The sequence below is a fragment of the Parasteatoda tepidariorum genome, chromosome 2 (genome assembly GCF_043381705.1).
Source record: "Parasteatoda tepidariorum isolate YZ-2023 chromosome 2, CAS_Ptep_4.0, whole genome shotgun sequence".
In the NCBI taxonomy this organism is placed as follows: domain Eukaryota; kingdom Metazoa; phylum Arthropoda; class Arachnida; order Araneae; family Theridiidae; genus Parasteatoda; species Parasteatoda tepidariorum.
In genome coordinates, this window is record NC_092205.1 from 93280369 (window position 1) to 93304265 (window position 23897).

At 34.3% G+C, this 23897-nt stretch overlaps 1 protein-coding gene across 1 annotated transcript in view; it reads right to left on the reverse strand.

Moving 5' to 3' along the window:
* Positions 1-23897, reverse strand: part of LOC107455442 (Na(+)/citrate cotransporter) — a 53407-nt gene that overhangs the window by 23995 nt on the left and 5515 nt on the right. Inside the window, exons 3-10 of the mRNA XM_043049711.2 lie at positions 23217-23332; positions 21813-21970; positions 20131-20203; positions 18482-18613; positions 17154-17273; positions 14271-14351; positions 12491-12598; positions 8886-9063 (exon numbers count right to left, since the gene is read on the reverse strand). Coding sequence (XP_042905645.1) covers positions 8886-9063; positions 12491-12598; positions 14271-14351; positions 17154-17273; positions 18482-18613; positions 20131-20203; positions 21813-21970; positions 23217-23332 — 966 coding nt within the window. The remainder of the gene's footprint in view (positions 1-8885; positions 9064-12490; positions 12599-14270; positions 14352-17153; positions 17274-18481; positions 18614-20130; positions 20204-21812; positions 21971-23216; positions 23333-23897) is intronic.

A 23897-nucleotide genomic window follows, 5' to 3' on the forward strand; every position in this document is an offset into this window, starting at 1 on the left:
TAAAATGAATTAAAATTTTCACTGGTGAAGACAAAATCTAATAATCACTACAAATGCTGAAGAGAGACGACACAGTCTGAAATGACTGGAAATGCTCACGGGGGGAAGGAGAGAATGTAAAATCAATTTAAATATAATGACTGGTAATATACCTTCATTGGAGACGACATTCTAAAATGAATCAAAATTTTCACTGGTGACGACAAAATATAATAACCATTACAAATGCTGAAGAGTGACAACTCAGTCTGAAATGACTGGAAGTGTTCACGGGTGGAAGGAGGGAATGTAAAATTTGAAAACAATTTAAATATAAAGACTGGTAATATACCTTCATTGGAGACGACATTCTAAAGTGAATCAAAATTTTCACTGGTGACGACAAAATATAATAACCATGACAAATGCTGAAGAGTGACGACTCTGTCCGAAATGACTGGAAGTGTTCACGGGTGGAAGGAGGGAATGTAAAATTTGAAAACAATTTAAATACAATGACTGGTAATATACCTTCATTGGAGACGACATTCTAAAACGAATTAAAATTTTCGCTGGTGACGACAAAATATAGTAACCATTACAAATGCTGATGAGTGACAACGCAGTCCGAAATGACTGGAAGAGTTCACGGGTGGAAGGAGGGAATGTAAAATTAGTAAACAATTTAAATATAATGACTGGTAATATACCTTCATTGGAGACGACATTCTAAAATGAATTAAAATTTTCACTGCTGGCGAGAAAATATAATAACCATTACAAATGCTGAAGAGTGAATGCTGAAACATTAATAACAAGAAAAAGTCGTTTGGTTGCCTAGCAACTAGCCAGAGTTAGAATATTACAGTTACATGAGTTGCCTGCCGTGTTAAAACAATTATTTAAACTAACTGTCCATTGATGTTGCAATATCCTCCCCACGCTGGTTAGCCTCAAGAGGAATGGCCAGCTGAGTAAGTCGAGTTATAGTCTTTCCATCCACTCTTAACATGTATGTTCGAATTTCTCTATTCGATTGGTACTTCGTGTCTTCTTCCACAATTGTCTGAGTCTGATGTCTTCTTATGATAGCAAAAGTTATCCTGCATGGATGTTTATGGAGTTAGGAGTGTTACGAACTTTGTGATAAGAGCGCAGTTGTAGCAGATATTATTTGGACCTTTTTTCCAAAAAATATGCAACACGTCTTGTTGTTGTTTGTAGAGTTTCGTAATTCTTCCAATGAAGTCTTAGCTCCTTATTTGGTGCGTGAAAGGTGGTAGCATTGTCACTATAGATGGTATGTGGTAGACCTCTATGTCCCACAAATCGCTGCAATGCTAACAGAAACTTATCTGTCGAAAGATCTGACACAAGTTTGAGATGTAAGGCTCTGATCGTAGCACAGGTAAACAGTGCAATGTTAACTGTATCAGAAGGATTCAATGTGTGAACACGTACAGGGCCGGCAAAATCTATTCCTCTGGTGAAAAATGGTGTAACTGGATTAGTTCCATCAGCTCGTACAGGAGCTTCAATTTGAGTGCAACGATTACTCGTATTATTTTGCATGGTAAGCATTTGTCAATCACTTGTTTGATGGATTGACAGCCTTGTAGAATCTAAATATCTAAACGTAGTTCTGAAAACACTATTCTGACACCTAGGTGGGGTATTTTGATATGTGTTTGACGTATCTGCAGACTGGCAAAATTGGCGTCCAGCAAAATTGGATGTTTTTGGGATTCTGATAAACTCGAAAACTGCAATCTACCATTAATAGGTATTAATTTATTTTCAAATAGTGGGTCGAATTTTGTAATGTTTGAATTTTTTAGTCAGTGTCTTGGATGTTGATAAATCTTCATATTCTAACGAAATTGACTCTTTCTGAACCATTTGTGTTCAGTAATTTCTAGCATCATATACTTCTACAGTGCCAAGTTCTCCGACTTTCTTGCCTTGAGATCTACAGTTCGAGATGTAGAGTAGAATCCACGCAGTAACACGTAGCAGTCTGAAGTTGAAGTAGGAGCTGTAGTTCTTTGCGTCTATGATGGCTTGAAAAGTTGTTATATGGGATGTTTGAATTTCTTTATTTTTCTTTACCTCCAAATTCTGAGATAAATCTTTTATAGAATCTGGCTAGCTTTCTGTGGGTTCAGTCAGCCAAGTAGGTCTGTTCCACCAGATGTTGAGATCTTTCAGTGTAGATGGTTGAACGCCTCTTGATAGTTTGTCTGATGGATTGTCTCGGGCAATGCCTCCACCGTGAGGGGTCTGTATATGAAATGCTGCACACAAATGTTTTCCATCTGATGGGATTACCCCGAATCCATCCAAGGGGGACTTCGGTGTCGCTCCATAAGGTGGCAGTGGATGGCGACAATCCAGTTTCATTGCAAAAATATTTCAGCAGTTTGGTACCAATGATTGCTGCTAAAAACTCTAAGCGAGGAAGACTAATTTTGTTTATAGATGCAAGTCTATTGCGGCTGCAAACTAAATGGATACTTGATTGATTATTATGAGAAGTAACTATGTACAAAATCACGCCATAAGCTCGCTCAGATGCATCGCAGAGCATATGAATATTAAAGAAAGCAAGCGATGAAATTACTATGAAATGAGGAATTTCTTTAGAGCAAATGGCATCGAGCTGGGCTGTAACTGTATGCCACATAGTAGCTAAGTTTGTCGACAAGATTTCATCCCAATTGATTCCAAAAATCCAAGTTTCTTAAATAAGTATCTTTCCAATTATCGAAAATGGTGTAAACAGTCCTAAGAGATTGTATAAACTTGCAACACAGCGGAGTAACCACTTCTTAGTAGAAGGCTTATCTAGAGAAGCACAGAGTGATGTCTTGAACGCGTTGCTCGAAGTATCAGTTTTCGTGTTCCATCCAATGCCTAAAACTGTAGTTTCGGTCTTGAAAGTCTCTTTGTAAGTCTCCAGCAAGTGTTGAAGCTTCAAAGAAATAGTAGCCCATTTTTCCATCGGCAGTTTTATGAGTGACATCAAATCTTTGATTTGCTTTTGTAATACCATTATTTGTGACTCAGTTTCTATACTAGCCACAAAATCATCCACATATAGGTGTTTATCTAAACGTGTTGCAGAAGTAGGGAAGTCATTTATATGATTAGAGGCTAGTTTTCGCGTAGTAGCACACAACAGAAAAGGGCTGCAAGACAGTCCAAATGGTAAGCGAGTGAATCTGTATGTAGTTAATTTATCTGTAAATGTAGCTGTTTTTGAAGAGCCTTTCTTTTGTTTGTACCATAAGGATCTCATTGAATCTCTATTCTTTGGATGCAAAACCAATTGTAGGAAAACTTGTTTACCATCACAGGTTAAGGCAAATTCATGGAGTCGAAATCGTAAAAGACAACTGACAATCTCAGGTAGAAGAGTGGGACCAACTTCTAAAGAGTCGTTTAATGATGGCATGCCTGGAGCATGTGATGAGGCGTCAAAGACGATTCTCCACTTCCTATCATCTTGCTGCTTCTTTTTCACTGCATGATGTGGCAGATAGTACACGGTGTTTTCAGTTTCATCTGCAGATGGGCAAACTTCAAGATGTTCTTGTTCAATTTAATTCAACATGCATGTTTCGTACTGTGTCTTCAAAGATTCAGAAAACAGGTTCAAGGATTAAAAAAAAAGTTCTTCAAAGCAGTCAAATCATGTTTAAATATTTCTCTATCCTGGGAAGTGGTGATTCCAATTGTTTCCAAGTCCCAGAAGCAACGTACACTTTCATTGATAGGTTCCTGTTGAGTGAATGTGTTGAGGTAGTTTACAGTATCTACATTGGAAACATTTGTGCATGATCGAGGTCCACTCAGAATCCACCCTAAATGTGACGGAACCAATGCAAGAGATTCTGACAGCATAACTGGAGCTTCAGGGTTCAATACTTGCCAGTAGAAATCAGAACCCATCGAAACTTGTATAGGTAGATTTTGTAAGTTATCGTAAGGGTCAGCCAGTTTCATTCTTTTCATGAATGCGAGCCGTGAAACATCAGTTGGAGCAGATGGATGTAACGCGTATTCATTGGAACTTTCAAATGCTTCCATATTAGTTGAAGACTGATTTCAAATGCTCGATAGTTGAAACTTTACTTGTCTCATATAGGAAACATTCGCTGTAGATTCAAACCCATGCATTTCCAATGATTTTGCAGAAATAACTGTTAATTTCAAACTATCAGCAAGATCATTATGAATGAAACTAGACTGCTTACCTCCATCCAGAAGGCAACGGGTCAATCTTGTAGCACTAGTCGGGCCCGTTATAAAAACTCTTGCAGTTAGTGTTGGGTGTAGCAATATCGATCTTGTGAGTAGACGTAGTACATGGGTGATCAAAACTGTTCTTACAAATTGAAACATGGTGCTTTTTCTTGCATTTCACACAACAAGTCTATTCCTTACGAGCACAGCTCTGTTTTGTGTGCCCTCGTCCAGTGCACAAAAAACATCTATTCGTAGCTTTTAATTTCTATATTCGTGTCTATATCTGTCACAGAGTTGCACTTTTGAGGCCAATGTCCGGCAGTTTCTCAAAAGGGACGGAATGGGTGAATGTTTCTTATTTTTAGTAATTGGCTTTGAATTTACATTGAAGTTTTCTGATGTGGATTTTAAGAAATAATCAGAAGACATAAGACCTTTAATCTTGCTTGATGTAAGGGCACCTCCTACTTCTTCGGCGAGAAAATATATTAGTTGTGAAATATCACCTGTTAAAATTTTTTGACGTTTCGCATGAATAACCCATCGGCAACAAATGCCGTCAGGGAATGCACGTAAAATTTTAGGAGATAAAACTCTACCGTATGCGTCAATATCTTCGCCTAAAGCACATAGAGCCTGTAACCTTCTGTTGCATTGAATATTAACTTCATTCAGTGAAGTTTGCGATGGATTGCGGATTGGTGTTAAATTCTCTAAAAAATCCAAATGAAATTGAATAATTCTATTTTTGTCACCATATTTGTCCATAAGTAGCTTCTTAGTGGTTTCATATGTATCAGCAATAATACTTATACCATCAACCAATCGTTTTGGTTCATCTTCTGAATATCCCCTGAGAAAAACATGTTTATTAATTGACGATAAATTTGGATTATCGTCTACAGACGTTTTAAATTGTTCCCCAAAACATTTCCAATGTTCAACGTCACCACGAAATGGTTCTAATTTTACTGTCGGTAGTTTCACATTTTGTTGTGGTGTGTGGTTTGAATCGGAAAGTTAGTAATATTTGGTGAATCTACACTCTCATTCTTGTTTTGATCATCTTTCATAGCACGATTGGCATCAAAAATCGCACGATTGGCGTTATCCGTATATTTCTGGCATTGCTCTACATCAATTTCGTATTCCGCATTCAAGAGTAATATGTCTATATCATTATCCACTATTTCCATGTCATCAATTATTTCGGCAAGACGACTACAAGTGAATTTAATATCCGCATTCGACGTAGAATTTAAAGTGTCCTTCAGTTGGCAAATGAAGCTAGTAGTATTAGCTCGAATTGTTTTACGTTTGCGCTTCAATTGCGCCATTTTGTCTGCCGAATCATTTTGCGTTGAAGTCATTCTGATTAAGTGGAAGAGAAATAAAAATGAAGTTGCGTAAACAAATTCTCACCTTAAAGATGTGAGAACGCAGGAACGTATTTTCCCCCTTAAATCCTGGTCCATAGAAAGGTTGAGTATTTCGGCACCATAATGTTAGTTTTTACAGCGATCTTATTATTTTATTTCCCCTGACATACACAGACGATAAACAAAAAAGCATTAATAACAAGAAAAAGTCGTTAGGTTGCTTAGCAACCAGTCAGAGTTAGAATGTTACAATTACAAGAATTGCCAGCCGTGTTAAAACAGTTATTTAAACTAACTGCCCATTGTTGTTGCAACAGTGCTCACGGGTGGAAGGAGGGAATGTAAAATTTGAAATCAATTTAATTACCGAAAGTAGACAGAGACTTAAAAGTGTTGAAATGTGCACTATTATGTTATGAACGATAAATTAATTCTTACATATGCTATAATGACTGGTGACGTACCTTCATGGATGACGACTAGTGTTAGATGACTGTGAGACATTTTGTCTCTTGGTTCGTTTTTATGTCCTCTTAATGATGACCAAGGACTATTTCAATTAGAGTTTATTTATTATTAAATTCTTGATTATAGAATTATTTACAGAAAAGTTACAAATAGATACATGAGCTGTTGAGTATAATGTTTTTGGAGTGCAACTGCTCTCTTTCTTTTTGTTCATACTAAATCTATCATCGTTCAATTACAACTCTACTCTTCAGCGTTCAAAACGAATCTATTCCTAAAAAATCCTCTTTTCTCATAAGACAGTCCTTTGCTCCACCCCCAAGGTATGGGACGACACCTCCAATGTCCTTCACCCTCTGACCCTCAGGTCAAGGGGTCAATCCAATGCGTGGGAGAGGAATCAGGATCCTGACAATGACTTAAAAGTTTCAGTGGTGACTATAAATTAATTAATCAATACAAATGCTGGCGAGTGACGACCATATTTGGCAGTACTTTTGCTTTCGTTACTTGTATCGCCGGTACAAGTAAAAAGTACGTACTTTTACTTGTACTTCGTTACTTTTTAAATTTAGTACTTTTACTTGTACTTTCGTTACTTTTTTAGGGAAAAAGTACAAGTATTTGTAACGGAAATATCGAATGAAATCGTTACTTTTTTCTGAAACTCGGTAAGCTTTCTAAAAAAAAAGAAATTAAATTTAAAAATAAATACTTACATATTTTTTTTAATTTATAAAATTAATGTGCAATATATATGCATTCACAGCTAACTTCGTGTTTAAATACCTTCTGTTTCAACTTATACTGCACATTCAATTATTTTTTACTAGCTCAAAGATCACAAAGCTATCTGAAACCCCGTGTTTGCTTTGTTTATGTTTGTGCTTTTAAAACGCGTTTCTAAAGAGTAAAACAATTTTAAATCAATGGTAATTTAAATAAATAAAAATAATAAACTAAAAATTAAAATCAATAGATAAAATTTCTTTTTCGTGCAAATCCATAAAAAGTTTGATATTAAAATTATATTTGATTTTAAAATTATATTATACGATTATATTATAAAATTATATTATAATATTCTTCCGAATTTAAAAATAAATTAATATCCATAACTTTCAAAATTAAAAATAATTAAATAAATAACAACAATTTTGCAAAAACATTAAAGAACATAAGAATATTATTCAATAAAATTTTAGGTTACTTTGAATTTTCGATTTCCTAGAAATGTACTTTTAAGTCGTTACTTTTTTTGTTTAGTACTTGTACTTTTACTTGTACTTTTTACTCGTTGCTTTTTTTAAAAATACTTGTACTTTTACTCGTTACTTATTAAAAGTAACGTTGCCATACATGGTGACGACTCAGTTAGATGTGACTTGAATTGATCATTAAGGAAAGTAGAGATAGGAAAACTTAAATTCCACTTAATTATCCAATGAAGACAGACTTGAAATTAATAAAATATTAACTATGATAACTCGACACGTTTATGGATCACGACATATTCTATAATTACTGAAAGGATACTTTCATGATTGACGTCAGTCTAAAATGTTTTAAGACATTCATTGGTGATGACATAATCAGAAATGACTTCAAATGCTGAACTTTTTATAATAACATAGTTTTTAATGTTATCCCTATGATGCTGAATTCTTAATAAACGTATTTTTCCTACTACCTACTTTTTTATTGTTATTTTGTATTAATTTAGGTCAAAATAAGTGAAAAATATTATACATAGCATTTTAATAATTTATGGTAATGGAATACAGCATGAAACACCCGTGACTTTTTCTGCGTTAAAGGTAAAATCTTCCAAACCTGGCTAACTTCCTTACAATAAATTTTTAAATTTCCACTTATTTGCAGTTATTTATATCGAATACTTATAGTTTTCATTATTGAAATTTCTTTAATCAGAAACGATTTGGTATTAAATCTTCGAATATGAATGAAGAAGGAAGTTTCGAACTACTATTTTTTCCTTCTTTTTATTATTTAAGATTTTAGTACGAACATAATTCCAATAATCCAATAGCTTTTTTTTTGGCAACTGGTAGGCTGTTTTTCAAAATTAAAAAGTACTAAAATATATTTTTGCTTGCAATTAGTGTAGCAGAAAAAAATATATGAAAAGGAGACCGGTGTGGTGTAGCTACCACTATAAATATTAAATACAAATTCACTAGAATATATAACATGTTAACTTGATTTTATCTAGAAGTACCTTTTGATGGAAGAAGGTTGACATAGCCGTTAATTAATTCCCCTCATTGGTAACCTCCGGACGCGAAAAGAACTTGCCAATATTGATGGATGATCTACATTAAACAGTTGATTTGCTTAAAAATATACTGCTCAAGGAAAAAAAAATCCGGTGTAGTAAATAAAGACTCCGGTCAATAAACAATATTAAAGAAAGAAAATATTGAGCGAAATGCTATAAAAAAATGAAGAAAAAAGTAATGAGCGAAATGCTATAAATAAAAAATAGTGAAGAAAACGAAATATAATGAGCAAAAATGATATAAATAAAAATAAACAGCATGTATCAACTAGCGGAATTCATTCATCAAATTCTATCACAGATAAAATTCTGGAAGGGGAGTAATGTGACGTTACTACCACTATAAATATTAAATGACTATTCACTAGTATATAACTACATCTCAACTTGATTCTGCCTTTCGATAGAAGAAGGTTGACATGGTCTAAGATTAAATCCCCTCACCGGTGTCCCATATGCGTCATAGGGTTAAGGGTTATTAAAAGTGAATCTTGATTAATTATAAACATTACCTTGGCGCCATCTGCCAGAGCGAATCCTCCTCCACTTAGCAAAAGTATACCCCATGGCAATTTTGTTTGAACTGTTTTCCATCCCAATATTGGACGACTGTTGAGATTTCTGATGTTGGAAGGAAGGAAAAACAGCAGAAATGCAACTGTTATGGCAGGCACTGAATCCCCTATCAGACTAAAAATACATATTTATCAATTCAGTTGAATGACTCACATTAAAGGTTTACACGGAATCTTGGGTGTTTTTCAATCACCACCCTCAATATATATCTTTAGAATCTTTGTAAAAAAGGAAGTCAAACGAATTTACACACAATGGTTTGTAGATATTTATTTAGATGTGGAAAAAAAAGAGGAGTTATCAAACCTCGATTTCTTTAATAATGTTTCTCCAGGTTTTGACGAAATCATTAATGCGGAAATCGAGATTAAAGATATTAGATCCAGTAAGATTACCGGAGGAAATAAAATATAATTATCATAAACACCTTTAAATTCTCTCTGACCATGAAACTATGGGGGAATAATTCTCACTCCAATTTTCTCAATTGTGATTCACTGCATTTCGATAGCGCCTTTGTTTTTTCTTCTTACTCAAATATTGATTTGTAACCAGTGTTGTGTAGATTTTGCCTTCATTTTTGACAAGGATTACATAGTTCGTTGGGATTATACAAGGATCATACATTATACAGAATTATACACTAATGGCGATTATTATAGAGTATTCCAGTTGTTAAACAGGGAGAGGTTTGTAATAAAATATTGTTTGCTGTCCAACCTAGCATGGGATAGTTTGGTTTATGACGACAATCGAGTTCAGAAATTGATGAAATGTATTCGCGTTTTATGCACGTATTATATCAACAATTGCTATAATAACCATTGTTGAACAGCCCACCCAATGTATGGGCTTACGACTACTAATGTTTAACTCCGTAGCCTTGTAATTTTGAACCCAAGCCAGAAGACAAGGGAACTATTGGATCGAGTATTGGGAGAAATTTGCCTTCGAGGAAGACTTTTTGATGGAGTTAACCCGCATTTGCGTTGCGTGGAGAGGAAAACCACGAGAATCTCCCACGGTTAGCCTGACGGCAAGGGGACTCTAACCCATGATCCGTCTACCACTGAAGACATTTCACGTCAGCACTGTGGTCGGTGCAAGCTGGATGCGGAATTCGTATCGACTGGGATTCGAAACCAGGTTCGCCACATTGGAAGGCGAACGCTCTATCCCCTGAGCCATCGCGGCTCTGGATCAAGTTTTGGGAGAAATTTGTCTTTATGGAGGGCTTTTTGATGAATTTAACCTGCATTTGAGTTACGTGAAGAGGAAAACCTCTCATGGTTAGCCTGACGTCAAGGGGACTCTAACCCATGATCCGTTTATCACTGAGGATATTTTTACGTCAGCACTGTGGTCAGTGCAAGACGGGTGAGGAATTCGTATTTCCCATCCATCGCTAGGTTTCGAATCCGGTTCAGTTCATTGGAAAGCGAACGCTCTATCCCCTGAGCCACCTTTACTCCAATAATTGTTATTAATCCCTTCAGGATTTGCAGATGGAGAAAGATGCTCTTCCCCAGGCTCGAAAACTCCGAGTTCAGACGCACCCTATTGAAGTTACGTCCATGCTATCTTGATGGATTGCTACTGTCAGAGGAGCTCGTTTCATATATGAAATTGTAGGCCGTGAACGGAAAAATGTACTATTAGATATATGAGATTCCGGGCTGGAAAGGATTAATTCTTACGGAATCGGAAATAGTTTGACAGGCGAGCGCACTAACACATGTATCATTCTGTCATATGATTAAAGCAGTTTTGAAATCACATATAAAATTTTTTTGCAGAATAGTGGTTGAAGAATCGGACATCGATCCGAAGGGTTTCATCCTTGACACTATTGACACCCACTGAGAACATGCGATATACGTGTTCTCAAAATAAGTGAGATAAAAAATCCTGTGGTCAGTCGATGAGCAGAACCAGGTGTACAGGGATCTTTAGAAAATTCCCCTTCATATCCATGTCTAAATTGTGGAAGTTGTCTCACGAATGTATGGTGGTTGCCATCTATTCCGAGCTCAGACGCTTCGGAGCTTTTGTCAAACGAAAGACGTACCTTTCTGATTTAATTCGCAAGGCCCAATTTCTGGAAAGTTTAACTTATTCAAGTGTCATCAAAAACAATGCTCTTAAGTTTGCTTTTGAATTTACTTTATCAGAAACAATGAAAGCATAAATAAAATTTTATGCCCTTCAGAATCTATATGCTATTAATTGTTTCTTTGATCCCAAGACAAAATAAAATGTCGTACCTTGCAAATGAGTACGGAAACGTAGTTTTGAGAAAATTTTGTGATTTATTAATCCATCTATAAGTACATCGATACAACCAGCGATGTTATTCCTTTATTTTATGAGATTAGATTTAATTTATGATTTTAGGAAAAATATTGTATCGTTCTTTCTGTTGATTTGTCCCGATTGTTCTGTTGATTTGTAGTGAACTGATCGTAAAGAGACGGTTCTCAGTCGAAGCATATAACTGACAGCGGTCAGTCAGCAGGTCGAGAGTGCACGGTATCGGTCCTCGTTAAACTGTTTTACCGTAAAGTGTTCGACTTCACATGCAGGTCATCGAGCTACCGAGGCCAGGGAGTCACCCGATGCAGAGGATCAAAATTGCGATGGCCCGTATTCGGATCATCCTCGTTGATGAGTCCCAGACCGTCGGCAATGGCCTATTACCCAGCTCTAGTGTGATGTAAATAAAGTACCTATATCTACTGTTGAATTATGTTGATCTGAACAATGTGGAACTAGAACTGAACAATGGGCTGTTGGCGACAGTCTAGGAAACATCCCTGAGAATGACCCGAAGACATGCCATCACAATTTTGTGAGACCACCTCCTCTATTTAGATATAGATCTGTAGGGGAAGGAAAATTTTTTCCAGATTCCTGTACCTATGCGGTGCTGTTCAGCACCTGACCAACACCTCCTAGAAAACAGTAGGCTTCAGCACGGGTTACCATAAATATCCTTTAGTAGTCCAAACGTAATGACATATTTCGTATTTATAACCACTGCGCAGCTTAGTACCCCGGACGTAATGACATCTTTCTTATTTTTCATCTACTGCGCAGTTAACTTCGCCACATCGGACTACTAAATTGATCCGTGCTGAGGCCTTCCTTATTCTAGGAGGTGACCCCAAGACTTCCAATTCCACAGATTTTACGAGAGCGTGTATTGCATGAGTCTTATAAGAGTCGGAGATCGAACTCCGGACTGGAGTCCTATTCTCTAACCACTGGTCTACCACGGCCTATTGAATTAGGTAAAAGTAACAAACACTAATAATGATTTTTAAAAAAATCCAGATTCTGGTAAATTTAAAGGTTTTCTTACTTTTTCGTTTCTTTTAACCACCACACATAGCTTTTAGCTCCGATTAATATTTATTACCAAAAGAGCACATTAAGTGAGGTGGGTTTTTTTAATATTGAGTTTGTCATTGTGTACTCGCATCCGTCTTTTTTCTAACACACCCCCCACACACAAAAAAAAGAAAAAGAAAGAAAAGCTTACTTTCCAGAATAAAATAATCCTGACCAACCAGGGATGAATTTTGGATCACGAAATACCCATAAAATCACCAATATTAGAAATAAGACCATCACTTCAGCTTCGTGGTACCTGAAAGCAATGAATAATCAAATCAGTAATTTTTGATAATTGGAAATGAAGATATAAAGTAAAAATAGACTGAATTCGCTAACTAAAATATACTAATGAAATCTTAAGTCTGAGAACTGAACAAATAATAGTGGGTTAGAGTATTCGTCAAATAATACAGGGTTAGAGGACTTAACAAATAAAAGGGGATTGGAGTACTCTGCAAAATATAGTGGATTAGACAACCATTCAAATGATAGGTGGCCAGAATACAGTTGGAAAACTAATCGCTTAATTGTAGGTTCGAGTATTGATGAAATATATTATAGGTTCAGGTACAGATAAAAAAGAGCGAAGTTCGAATCAAAGGATAATAAGTTCATGTTGTCAAATGATAGTGGGTTGGAGTATGAAACCCACCATAATTTTTATTGGTACTCAAAGAAAGTGGGTTCGAGTATAATAAAATACTGATATCGAGTAATGATCAAATGATTAGCGAGTTCGGGAACTGAAGGAGTAGGTTCGAGTAATGAATTAAATAAAAAATATTTGAACTGCAAATTATACAAATTTTCATCTCTTGCTTATTTTTAAATCGCAATATAAAAGTTGACAAAGAACTAGTCGAGGGATATTGTTCAAACTCATGATTTGTTTTCATTTATATTTTCATTAAATAAAATGCTGAAAAAGTTTGTGTACCTTACAACTCAAAGATTTTCCCCTGCATTATTAACTAAAGTAATGAGCTTGAAAAGTATTTTTTGTCTGGAATTATATTTCAATAAACAAGTTTCATTATTATGTGCTTATTTTTTTTCTCCAATCATTTAAATAGTTACAGAGTTAAAGTACACAGAAAGATAAATTCACATTAAGAGCGTGAAGTTTTCTAATCATCAAGTATTGGTCCTCGTTAAACTGTGCTACCGTAAAGTGCTATACTTCGCGTGTAGGTCGTTGGGCTACCGAAGCGGGGGTGCCATCCCCTCCACAGAGGATCAAATTTGTGATGGCATGTCTTCGGATCATCCTCAGGGATGCTTCCCAGATCGTCGCCAGTAGCCCATTGTGCAGCTCTAGTGCGACGTAAATGAACTACAACAACAACAAATCTAATCATCAAGCAAGTACAGTATAACCAGGGCATTGCGCTGTTAGTAAGGTGATGATTTAACTATTGTAGTCTGTAAATTGTGATTAAATTCTCTATCGTCGGGTCAGAGCGGTTAGAGGGTGTTCACTTTTCTAAAATTATAAAGTATGCTACGAAATATACCTGGTGTCCCAGAAATGTCTTAGGAAGCAAGAATTTTATTTTCACTCATTTTCACAATTAGTGACATAGTTCATCAACAGATGGCACTGATGAATGGAAAAACTTTAAAGCAATGTTCTTTGTTGTATGTCAGATCATTCAAAATCAAATTTTTTCACTGGAATCTGTAAGTTTTACACTTAAATTCCACGCTGTTCCTGCAAATTGCAGATATTTTAAAAACTTTGTTTCGCTTAGTTATCAGCACTGCCTGTACTATTCCACTAATTTCGAAACTGGGAATTAAATAACTGATTTGCTTAGCAAAACGCAGAAAACTAAATATTTTTTTTGATTGGTATTTTCAAATCTTGGGTCATTTGTTAGACATTCGATACAGCAGTTGTTATAATAATTAAGAATATTGCTCACTGTATGGATCCCAGCTCTGTATATCTCTTCGAAATAATTTCTTGTATAACTTCCTTTGAAGCTACTTTGTTGTCGGATTTTCTGGAGAAAGAAAAAACAGATTAAAAACTTTGAATTAGGATTAGGCTTATTTTCGTATGTATCAAACTTTTTGAAAAAAATAAAGAAAAGCCATTAAATGGTAAAATGTTGTTAGGTTTTATGGATGAAATATAATTGTTTCCGATCACAGATCATAAAACACAGTTCCTCGTAGGGCCTCATCATGTCAAGCATCATTGGTGGAATGATCACTTCGAAGAACAGTCTACGAAGGGACCAAAGGTACACTTTGTCGGTCAGCGTTTAACTCTTCAACCGTTAAGGTAAAGGTTAACGAGGGATCATTGAGCTACCAAAACGGGGTGGCTATCTACTCTCCCTTCTGCAGAGGATCAAAATTGTGGTGACTCGAAATGTTTTCCTGACCGTCGCCAATAGCTCACGGAGAAGATTTAGTGTAAAGAAAATTAAGTACTATTCTTATACGGAATGAAACATTTTATTACTACGTTTTTGAGAAAATTGTTTTCGAGTCAGTGTAGATGAAGTCTTGCATCCGTCGACCCTTTTCTGACAAGCTATAACATTTAAATATCTTCTGAAGTTCTTTGCCAATCATTTTTTTCACGCGGAATAAATCGCAGAGAGAAAATATGGTCATTTAAAATTTTAACCACTTTCCGACTAACTAGAATGCTCAAATTTCTATTGGAGCTGTCTATTTCATGGCAATGTGAATTGTAATCATTTCCTGATTCCTCCCTAGGTAGAAATTATTCCACTATCGTCTAATGCAGTGTTCCTCAACCCCCGGTCCGTGGACCGGTACCGGTTCGTGGATCTAATGGTACCGGGCAGCCCATTTCATTGAAACTGAATTTAAATTCCTAGGTTTATACCCCAAATTAAAAATATCTGTGTTCGATAAAAATTTTATTTATTTAAAAAAAGGCCCCCCGAAGGTAGTGACATAAATTGTTTAATGTTTTAAAACGATTACCCCCAGATGGAACCGTCTCATTGCAAAGAAACAAGCTCAGGGTTCTCATTGATTTACCGTTCTAGTAAGTTAAAATGTTAAATCACTTTATATTTATTTTTTGGCGCAACTGTATTTTATTTTAAAGGCATGTTTAAATAAAATTAAATTAAAATTAATAAGTCAAAATAATCTAAAATATAAACAATCAAAGCCCCCCCCCCCAGCGGGCAGTGGTAAAATTATCAAACGTTGACAGATCCGCGGTGATAAAAAGGTTGGGGAACACTGGTCTAATGGAATAATTTATAGTTAGTCGAAATTCTGACTATTTTGTTACTGACTAAAGTTCTTATGTTCCTACTGAAACTCTGTGCTTGAAGCCTATTCTGGTTAATTGTTGTTGTTGTTGTTGTTAATTTACGTCGCACTAGATCTGCACAATGGGCTATTGGCGACGGTCTGGGAAACATCCCGAAGGATGATCCGAAGACATGCCATCACAATTTTGATCCTCTGCGGAGGTGATGGCACCCCCGCTTCGGTAGCCCGACGACCTGCGCGCGAAGTCGAGCACTTTACGGTAGCACAGTTTAACGAGGACCAATACCGCACACCCTCGATCCCTACGCAGACTGATCCAAGTGGTCTCCCACCCGCACACTGACCGTAGCCAGTGATGCTTGACTTCGGTGATCTGCTGGGAACCGTGTCTTAACAATCAGTCCACTGCGGGACCTATTCTGGTTAAAATGGTTCTTAAATGGTACAAGCTAAATTCAGTTGATATTTGACTATTTTTTTCGGCACAAAACGTATACAAAACTTACAAACAAAACACAAAAGTATACAAAACTTAAAAGAAGGAAGTAATAAAATAAAAATTAAAAGAATTACGTTCTTCAAGTGAACTAAAAAGGAGATAATATTTTTTTTTCAGATCTGAAATGAAAAGTCCATCACTTTCGTAATAAACTTCAATCACCATCGAAACTTCATTTTTTTTAAAAATTGTACCCTTTGTTTTAAAGTTGTATTACGACAAAAATGAAGGCATTTTCTCTCTTTAAGTTTATTTAAGAAACGTACTTATTAAAAATGTCACATAAGTTTGTTATTCATATTTTTCCCAAACCCAATTCTGCATAGAGAAAGCAAAAGGAAGATCAGAAAATAAATAAGTTTTAAATCAATTTAAAACTTCAAATATATATTTATTTATATTTCAAAAAGTAGTTTTCTTTGAATTATTGCAAACTTAATATTCAAAAATGAACACAAAATGTTTAGTCCTAATAACACAATTCTTTAATAAGTTTGGGGTTTCCAAAATCACTTGCTTATTTTAAACTTTAAAACGTTTTTGAGAATGTATGATTTTGTTCTGAAACTATGACAGAATAAATTAGAAAATAATAACTTATAAAACTAATAAAGAATTTAGCAATAAAATTCTAAATGACAAGTTAAGAAAAATTTTTCGAATAAAATGATCTACATATAACATATATATTAAATTTTCCATTGCTATTACGATCTTACGATGTACTTTGTATGAGGAAATATCTTGAATTGTTTGTTTAATAAGTTTATTTCAAGAGCAGAAACCATTTTATATATCATCTTGCTAAATCGAGCAAATAAATGAAGAAAAAAATATGTGAATCAGTTTGTAAATATTTAGAAAAGTTTGTAAATCTATAATTTACGAATTTGTTTGCAAGCCTATAATCTTAACAGCTGCAATATGTTTAGGGTGATATAATTGTGACTTCATTACCAGAAAAATTAGATTAAAATTATTATATGCATCGAAGAATCGTAATATGAGTTATAATTAAATAAAAAAAAATTCTACTCACGAGCACTTTATGTATACCATCCACAAGTAGAACCATCCAATCAAAACGCACAATACCATTCCTGGTATGTTGTACATCATCCATGATGCAAATGTTACTTCCTTACTCTTGGGATGAAGCCTAGAGTTGAAAAATGCATGATACAAAATAATAAGCCATAACTATGGAAAAACACCTTCTAGGAGAGAGAAGGCCTCCGCGCAGATCACTGCAGTATTTTGAGTATAAACTGAGCAGTGTTTTTTTTAAAGGAAGTTGTCACAACCTTCGGGCTACTAAACTGCACAGTGGGGCTTATTAAGAAAGATGTCTCACCATTCCGACTTCTGATTGAAATAACGGATTACTTATTTATGGTAACTCGTGCGAAGGCCTTCTGACTTCTTGTAATTGTTGATCCTTAAGTAATAAAATAATGAGTTTGCATGTCTGTGTCTCTACAAAACAGTTTGTGAACTGAAACTGAAATTTGGTCAACGTGTTTAAGGAAAACTTGTAGCTTCCAATCCTAAGAATCATTCAAGAGGGACGGGGATCATTCACAAAGAACCAGTATGACGCATTGTTGCTACACAAACTGTAGCACCGTTTCCTTTTCATTATAAAAAATACGACATCAGTTGTACTTACTAGCATAAAGCTCTGTTTAATCAAAAACGAGATCTAAAGGGGATTTATTGCAAGTTTTTTAAAAATAAATTTTCTTTAATTCATTTTGTCATGCAAGCATAAGTAAACTCAATGCAAATGTCATATGAGGACAACGGCCCAGAATTAGTTTTTCTTAAACTATCTGGTCCCGCAGTGGACTGATCGTTAAGACACGGTTCCCAGCAGATCACCGAAGTCAAACATCACTGGCTGCCATCGATTCAAGCAAGGACAAATGGCTAAAGTGTAATTAACCGTAAGTGAAACGTTACAAGTGAAATTTACCGACGCAGTTCTGGTACAAATGTATAGTACCTTTCAAAAAGTAATTGCAATCTTAATTTGGCAAAATTTTAGAAAAAAATTAGCTCTTATATTTCATTAGATGAACTATAAATGCTCTTTTAGAATTTTGAGCTGTTTTATTACTCACTTACAGAAATTTTTTTTTGAAATTATGCCTTTTTTATAGCCATTAATGTAATCCCTTAATGTAAACATGTCGCTCTATTTTAATAATTTTTATTAATTTCGAAAATATTTTATGAAATTCTATTTTATTTAAATAGAAAAAAAGAAAATCAGTTAAGGTTTCATTTTTTGACTGTACGCAGTGTAGGTGTCCCTAGAAATGAAAATTTAAATTTTGTCAACTACATTAAAAAAGATAATCTTACTCTTCTAAGAGTCCTTTGAAGACTAGATTTGGACCTGTTCCAGTAAGAGTACCCGTTCCTCCAATATTGGCAGAGTAGCAGATACTGAGTAGAAGTGCAATTTTAAGTGTACTGGATCGTTGCAAATTACCCCTAAAATAAAATCAATTTCTGCGTTAGTTTCTATATGATATTTCATAATTAAATAAATATAATATATTTTGGTAAGATTCTTTCTCAAGATATATAAACCGTGATGAGGCGATAAAAATGAGTGTTTTTTTTCTTAATATTATAATTTAGGTAGATGTTTAATATTGAAAACAAAAAATACATTTCGCTCATTTGGTGAAACAATGACGTAACTGCAAAATCAAGCTACGTCATTGTTTCACCAAATGAGCGACATAAAAAATATTATTTTTCCTTTGAAAAACAGCGACCAATGGCAAAAAAGGATAAATTCGAGATCATTATTTATTTATTATTATTTTTTTAACATCTCTTTCGATATTTTAGCGGGAATAGAGTGTTCTATATATCGCTCATTTGGTGAAACAATGACGTCATTTGATTTTGCAGTTACGTCATTGTTTCACCAAATGAGGGATTCATAGGCTGGAGAATATTTTTAAAACAGTATTTTATTATGGAAATTACGACAAAAATGCAATTATTAAAATAAAAAGGCACTAATGGATTTTTCGCTTCTTATTACATTTTAATCTGTTTTGTTTCAATATTAGTTTGATATAGATGATGTCCCATGCTTATTGGGGTGAACTTTAAAAGGGAGAGGCAGGGGAAATCACAAGGACTATGAATTGCGTAGCAACCCATGATCGGAAACGTCATGGAAAAGTAGCACGGCAGGTATAAGAAACAAAAAGACACAGGAGTCAAATAATCTGAAATATTTATAGTCAAATATATTACATGCGTTGTGGTAGCTGATATGTGAAAATGTCACAAAAGATGTCTTCACCACTGCTTGCGATGCATGCGTTACTTTGTCGAATCGTGGAACTTGCTCAAATACATCTGGATGCCAACCAGATCCATTTTGGTATTTAATTGGCATCAAACAAAACATTAAGTATAAAGCAGGTGAAAATTCAACTGAAGTGCATATATTGTTATTAGATTTAGGAGATGCTTCAACATGCCGCATTTAGCACTTGTTTAAGATCGAACGAAAACTGAAGTGATAATTTAGGGAATATTCCTACCGAGAAAAACCGTGATAAAAAGGCAATTCATGAAGAAAAAAAAATTGTCTTCTAACTACAGGTGCTGAACTTTCGTTCCTCACCCTCGGAAGATGCCGGTTGTGTTGCTCATTTAACGTTACTCAGTGGGCACCTGTGAACCTAAGTCACGGAGGCGAGTAACATTACTCACGCCACAATGCCACAAATACCCGTTTATAGGGTGGGCCACATTTCCACATCACACACAACATACATGGAGAGAAATATCCATGACCAGAACGGGATTCGAACCCGCAGCGATTGGCTTCGCCATCAGGCACGCTAACCGCTCGACCACCTGGACGGCAATTCATGAAAATAGAAGTGGGAGATAGATTCTTTTTTTCTTAAAACATTGATTTTAGTATTTGTTAACTGTATATAAATACAAACAGGAAAAAATAGAAAAGTTTTACTTACTCTGCTCCTGAAGTTTCTTCCTCATTAAGGGGATCCACCTGTTTACTCTCTGTTAAAGATGAATCAGATATATCTATGTGGAACAATGTAAGAGATTAGTGAAAGAGAGACATTTGAAAGATTTATGCAAAACCAGCTTCTGAATGTAAAAAAGCACAAAAGCTGCGTCATGGTATTGCAATTTTCATAAGCATGAGTGCCGATTGCGAATGTTGCACCATATCATGTAAGTTTAGTTGAATATATAACACAATTTACATCTTGAAATGTGAGGGAATGCCATTCTCCAAGAAAAACATGTTTGGTTTTATTTAATTGGGTGGATGGTTAAAAGGAAACTGAACACAGAAAACTAGATAAAAAGCGTCTTCAAGTACAGTGCAGAACCTCTTATCCGGAAATCGGAAAACCAGATAACCGGAATGAAAGTCGGAACCGGAAATTATTTTTCTTCCATTAAAAAAATTTTTTTCTTTTTTTTGCAAGATTTTGAGCCCATTTTGTTATTTAGAGCGTACGGAGTATCGAGTTGACGAAAGAACTGATTTAGAGGACGGATCAAAAGCCGTTTGTAGACAAATCTCACATAAGCACAAATAGCTCATATATGTTATTAATGTTAATAATAACATTAATAACGTATATAAGCCTGTATATAATTTTATTTCATAATTTCTTTCCTTATTTAAACTTAAGTGTATTATTGTTTTCATTTTTTATTATTTCTAAAACTATTTAAAAATTATTTTTTCGTTTCGTTTTATAAACATTAAAAAAACGGCATATTGTAGCGATTCAGAAAACCGGAAAAATCAGTTATCCGGAATCGCGATGGTCCCGATCGTTCCGGATAATCAGTTCTCCACTGTAATTAAACTGTACAACCAAAATAAGGAATTTATTAAGCATTTTGAGTTAAATCTTTGTCCAACTTGCATTTTAAACAAAATAAATACCTTTTTTTATTTAATTTTTGATGAAGAATAATACATACTTTGATCACATTTAAACTGTAGGTTGTATAGATTTAATAATAGATTGTATTTAATAATATGTATTTTGTTTGATTTTTTATAATGTAAACTAACTAACTCCCCGGCATTATAGTCCATGCTGGACCATGGCCTCACTAACAATTTTCCTCCAAAGTCACCTGTCTCTAGCTCTTTGTTTCCAGTTTCGGACTTTAAGAGTCTTAAGGTCTTTTTCCACCTCGTCAAACTGTCTTTTGACCGGCCTTCCTCTTTTCCTTTGGCCCTGGCCCTGGCACTGCCCCTAGATTATCTTCTTAGTGTCTCGGTATCCCTCCATTCTCTCAAGGTGTCTTAGCCATCGAATTCTCTTTGCTTTTACATAATTTATTATATCCTTTTTTTTTAATAGTCTTGCAAACTTTGATCGTATTTAAACCGTAGGTTGTATAAATTTAATAATAGATTGTATAGGTTTAATAATAAGTATTTTGTTTGATTTTTTTTATAATGTAACTGCATTTTATCACAATTTTGATAAAATGTAGTTAAATTATAGAAAATGAAACAGTCTCATTTGTGGTTTTAACTGCTTGGTCTGTAGTTTTCGTTGTTATTATATAACAATAAAAGCTAAATAGCATTTAAAAAGGGCTTTTTTGTTTTTAACGAAGGATCAGTATGACTGCAAACTAATGAAATGTTACTCACTAATGGACCTCCTTTCCTCCAGAGGAATGTTTTGATCCACTGGATTGGTGATTTTTGAGAGAACAGCTTCGACAATGGGGACCATCATTGCCGCTGTTGCTGTGTTGCTCACCCACATTGATAGAAACATCGTCGTCAGCATAAATCCCAGCATCAGCCTGCGTAAAAGAAGAGAGGAATACAATTCTGCTTGTAAATATGTTGGATACTTCTACATAGACTTCTTCAGAAAATATGTATTAAATTATCTGCAAAAACACATACTTAACACCTTTCTGTAAAATTAATAGTTAAGAAAATAAAAATGGGATGAAGAAGTATTAAAATTAAAATGCTTATAATATTAATTTACATAACAGTTTTAGTTACACAGTTGAGGTTGTCCTAAATTAGACGGATGATTTTCAAAACTTTATAAATGGAAAATACTTAAAATTAAAAAGTCAATTTACAATTAGAATGGTGTGCAGTTTCTTAACTGTTTCTGTTTTCAATGTAAACGACGGGTGTCCTACAAATGGCTGATAGATTTTGAAAATCAATAAAAAAATATATAAGCCTTGCAGCATTTTGCTTGAGAAACTAGCCTTTTTTCTTCCTACAAATTACACATTTAGTTAAACTTCCTACCAATAGGTGGAGCTACAGAATAGGCATTACCAGAATGTGGTCTGTACACGGTTGTGGCCACGTTTGGGATACTACAAAAAGATGAACATGCGTTCTAACGATGATGAAACGGGTAAACCGTCATACAAATCCATGACGTAGGTTTTCTGACTGATTGCAGACAATACCGACTGGGGGTGTCAGGAATTAATTTTCTCTTCTATTTGCAACGATAAACGTTCAACTTCAGTTCACAATTCTTTGAAATAAAACAGTAACACTAAGAAGAAAAATTGATGCTCTGAAGCATGAATTTGTTTTTAAAAACTTTAACCGTTTTCGTGTTGCAAATAAGAGACTCCTGTCTTGTTTAGGATATCTGCATTAAAAATAATTCTTTGCAACATATTTTATTTTTAAAAAAAAGTTTTGGGGAATAAATGCTGAAGTAATTTTTTTTTAAAAAATTGGTCACGAATAAAGCTTAGAAAAAATGTAATTTTAAATTTACAATATTTGTATATGTATAATGGACATATTTAATTACGTGCAATTAAACAAGGTTATAATTAGCACTTTCCAGAATTTTATGATACTTTCCATCATTAGAAATTTTTTTATTTGTATAACTGGCACAAATATTATTTTTTTAGTATAAAAACTTATTGTCAAACAGGCTACACCGAAAGAAATGTATTTTTCTACGTATTAGAAGATTGAAATATTTCCAAATTTTTCTAAATAAAGTTAACAATATAAGAAGGAAAACACGTTAAAAGTTTTATTTTCACTTACCATTTAATTTCAGTACCAATGAGTAGTAGAGTTTTTAAAGCAATCCTTTCGTGTAACCTGCATTCTTCTACGGCAATAGCCATAATTAAGCCCCCAATAAACATCATGTGAGATTCCTTTTTTAAAACAAAAGCAAAGAAAATGTTTAATCATTAAAACAAAATCAACATTGAATTGAATGTTTAATCATTCAAACAGTTTTTTTAATGTTACGTAACAGCATAATGTTATGTAACAGAATGTAATGTTATGTTTTGTAATGCAACAGCATTAAGTAGAAAAGAATGTTTAATCTTTCAAACAAAATAAGCATTAAATGAACTAGCATGTTTCATTTAATTTTTAATGAAATCATAATTAAATATCTGATTTTTCCAAAACAAACTAAGCATTTAAAGGAACGTTATGTTTAATTTTTCAATCAAAATCAACCAAAAATTAAGTAATTTGTTTGATTTTTAAACATAAGCAGGCATACATAGCTTAAAATATTAAAATATTTTCACGTTTAATGTATACATAACAGAGCACGTGTTATTAGTTTTATTATTCTTGTTTTGCATTCATATGTCAATATTTTACTGCTCACATATTATTAATTTATATATTATTTATAATTTACCTATGAATTGATAATAATAATTTACCTATTTTCAAAAACCGTAGTCTACCAAATTAGTT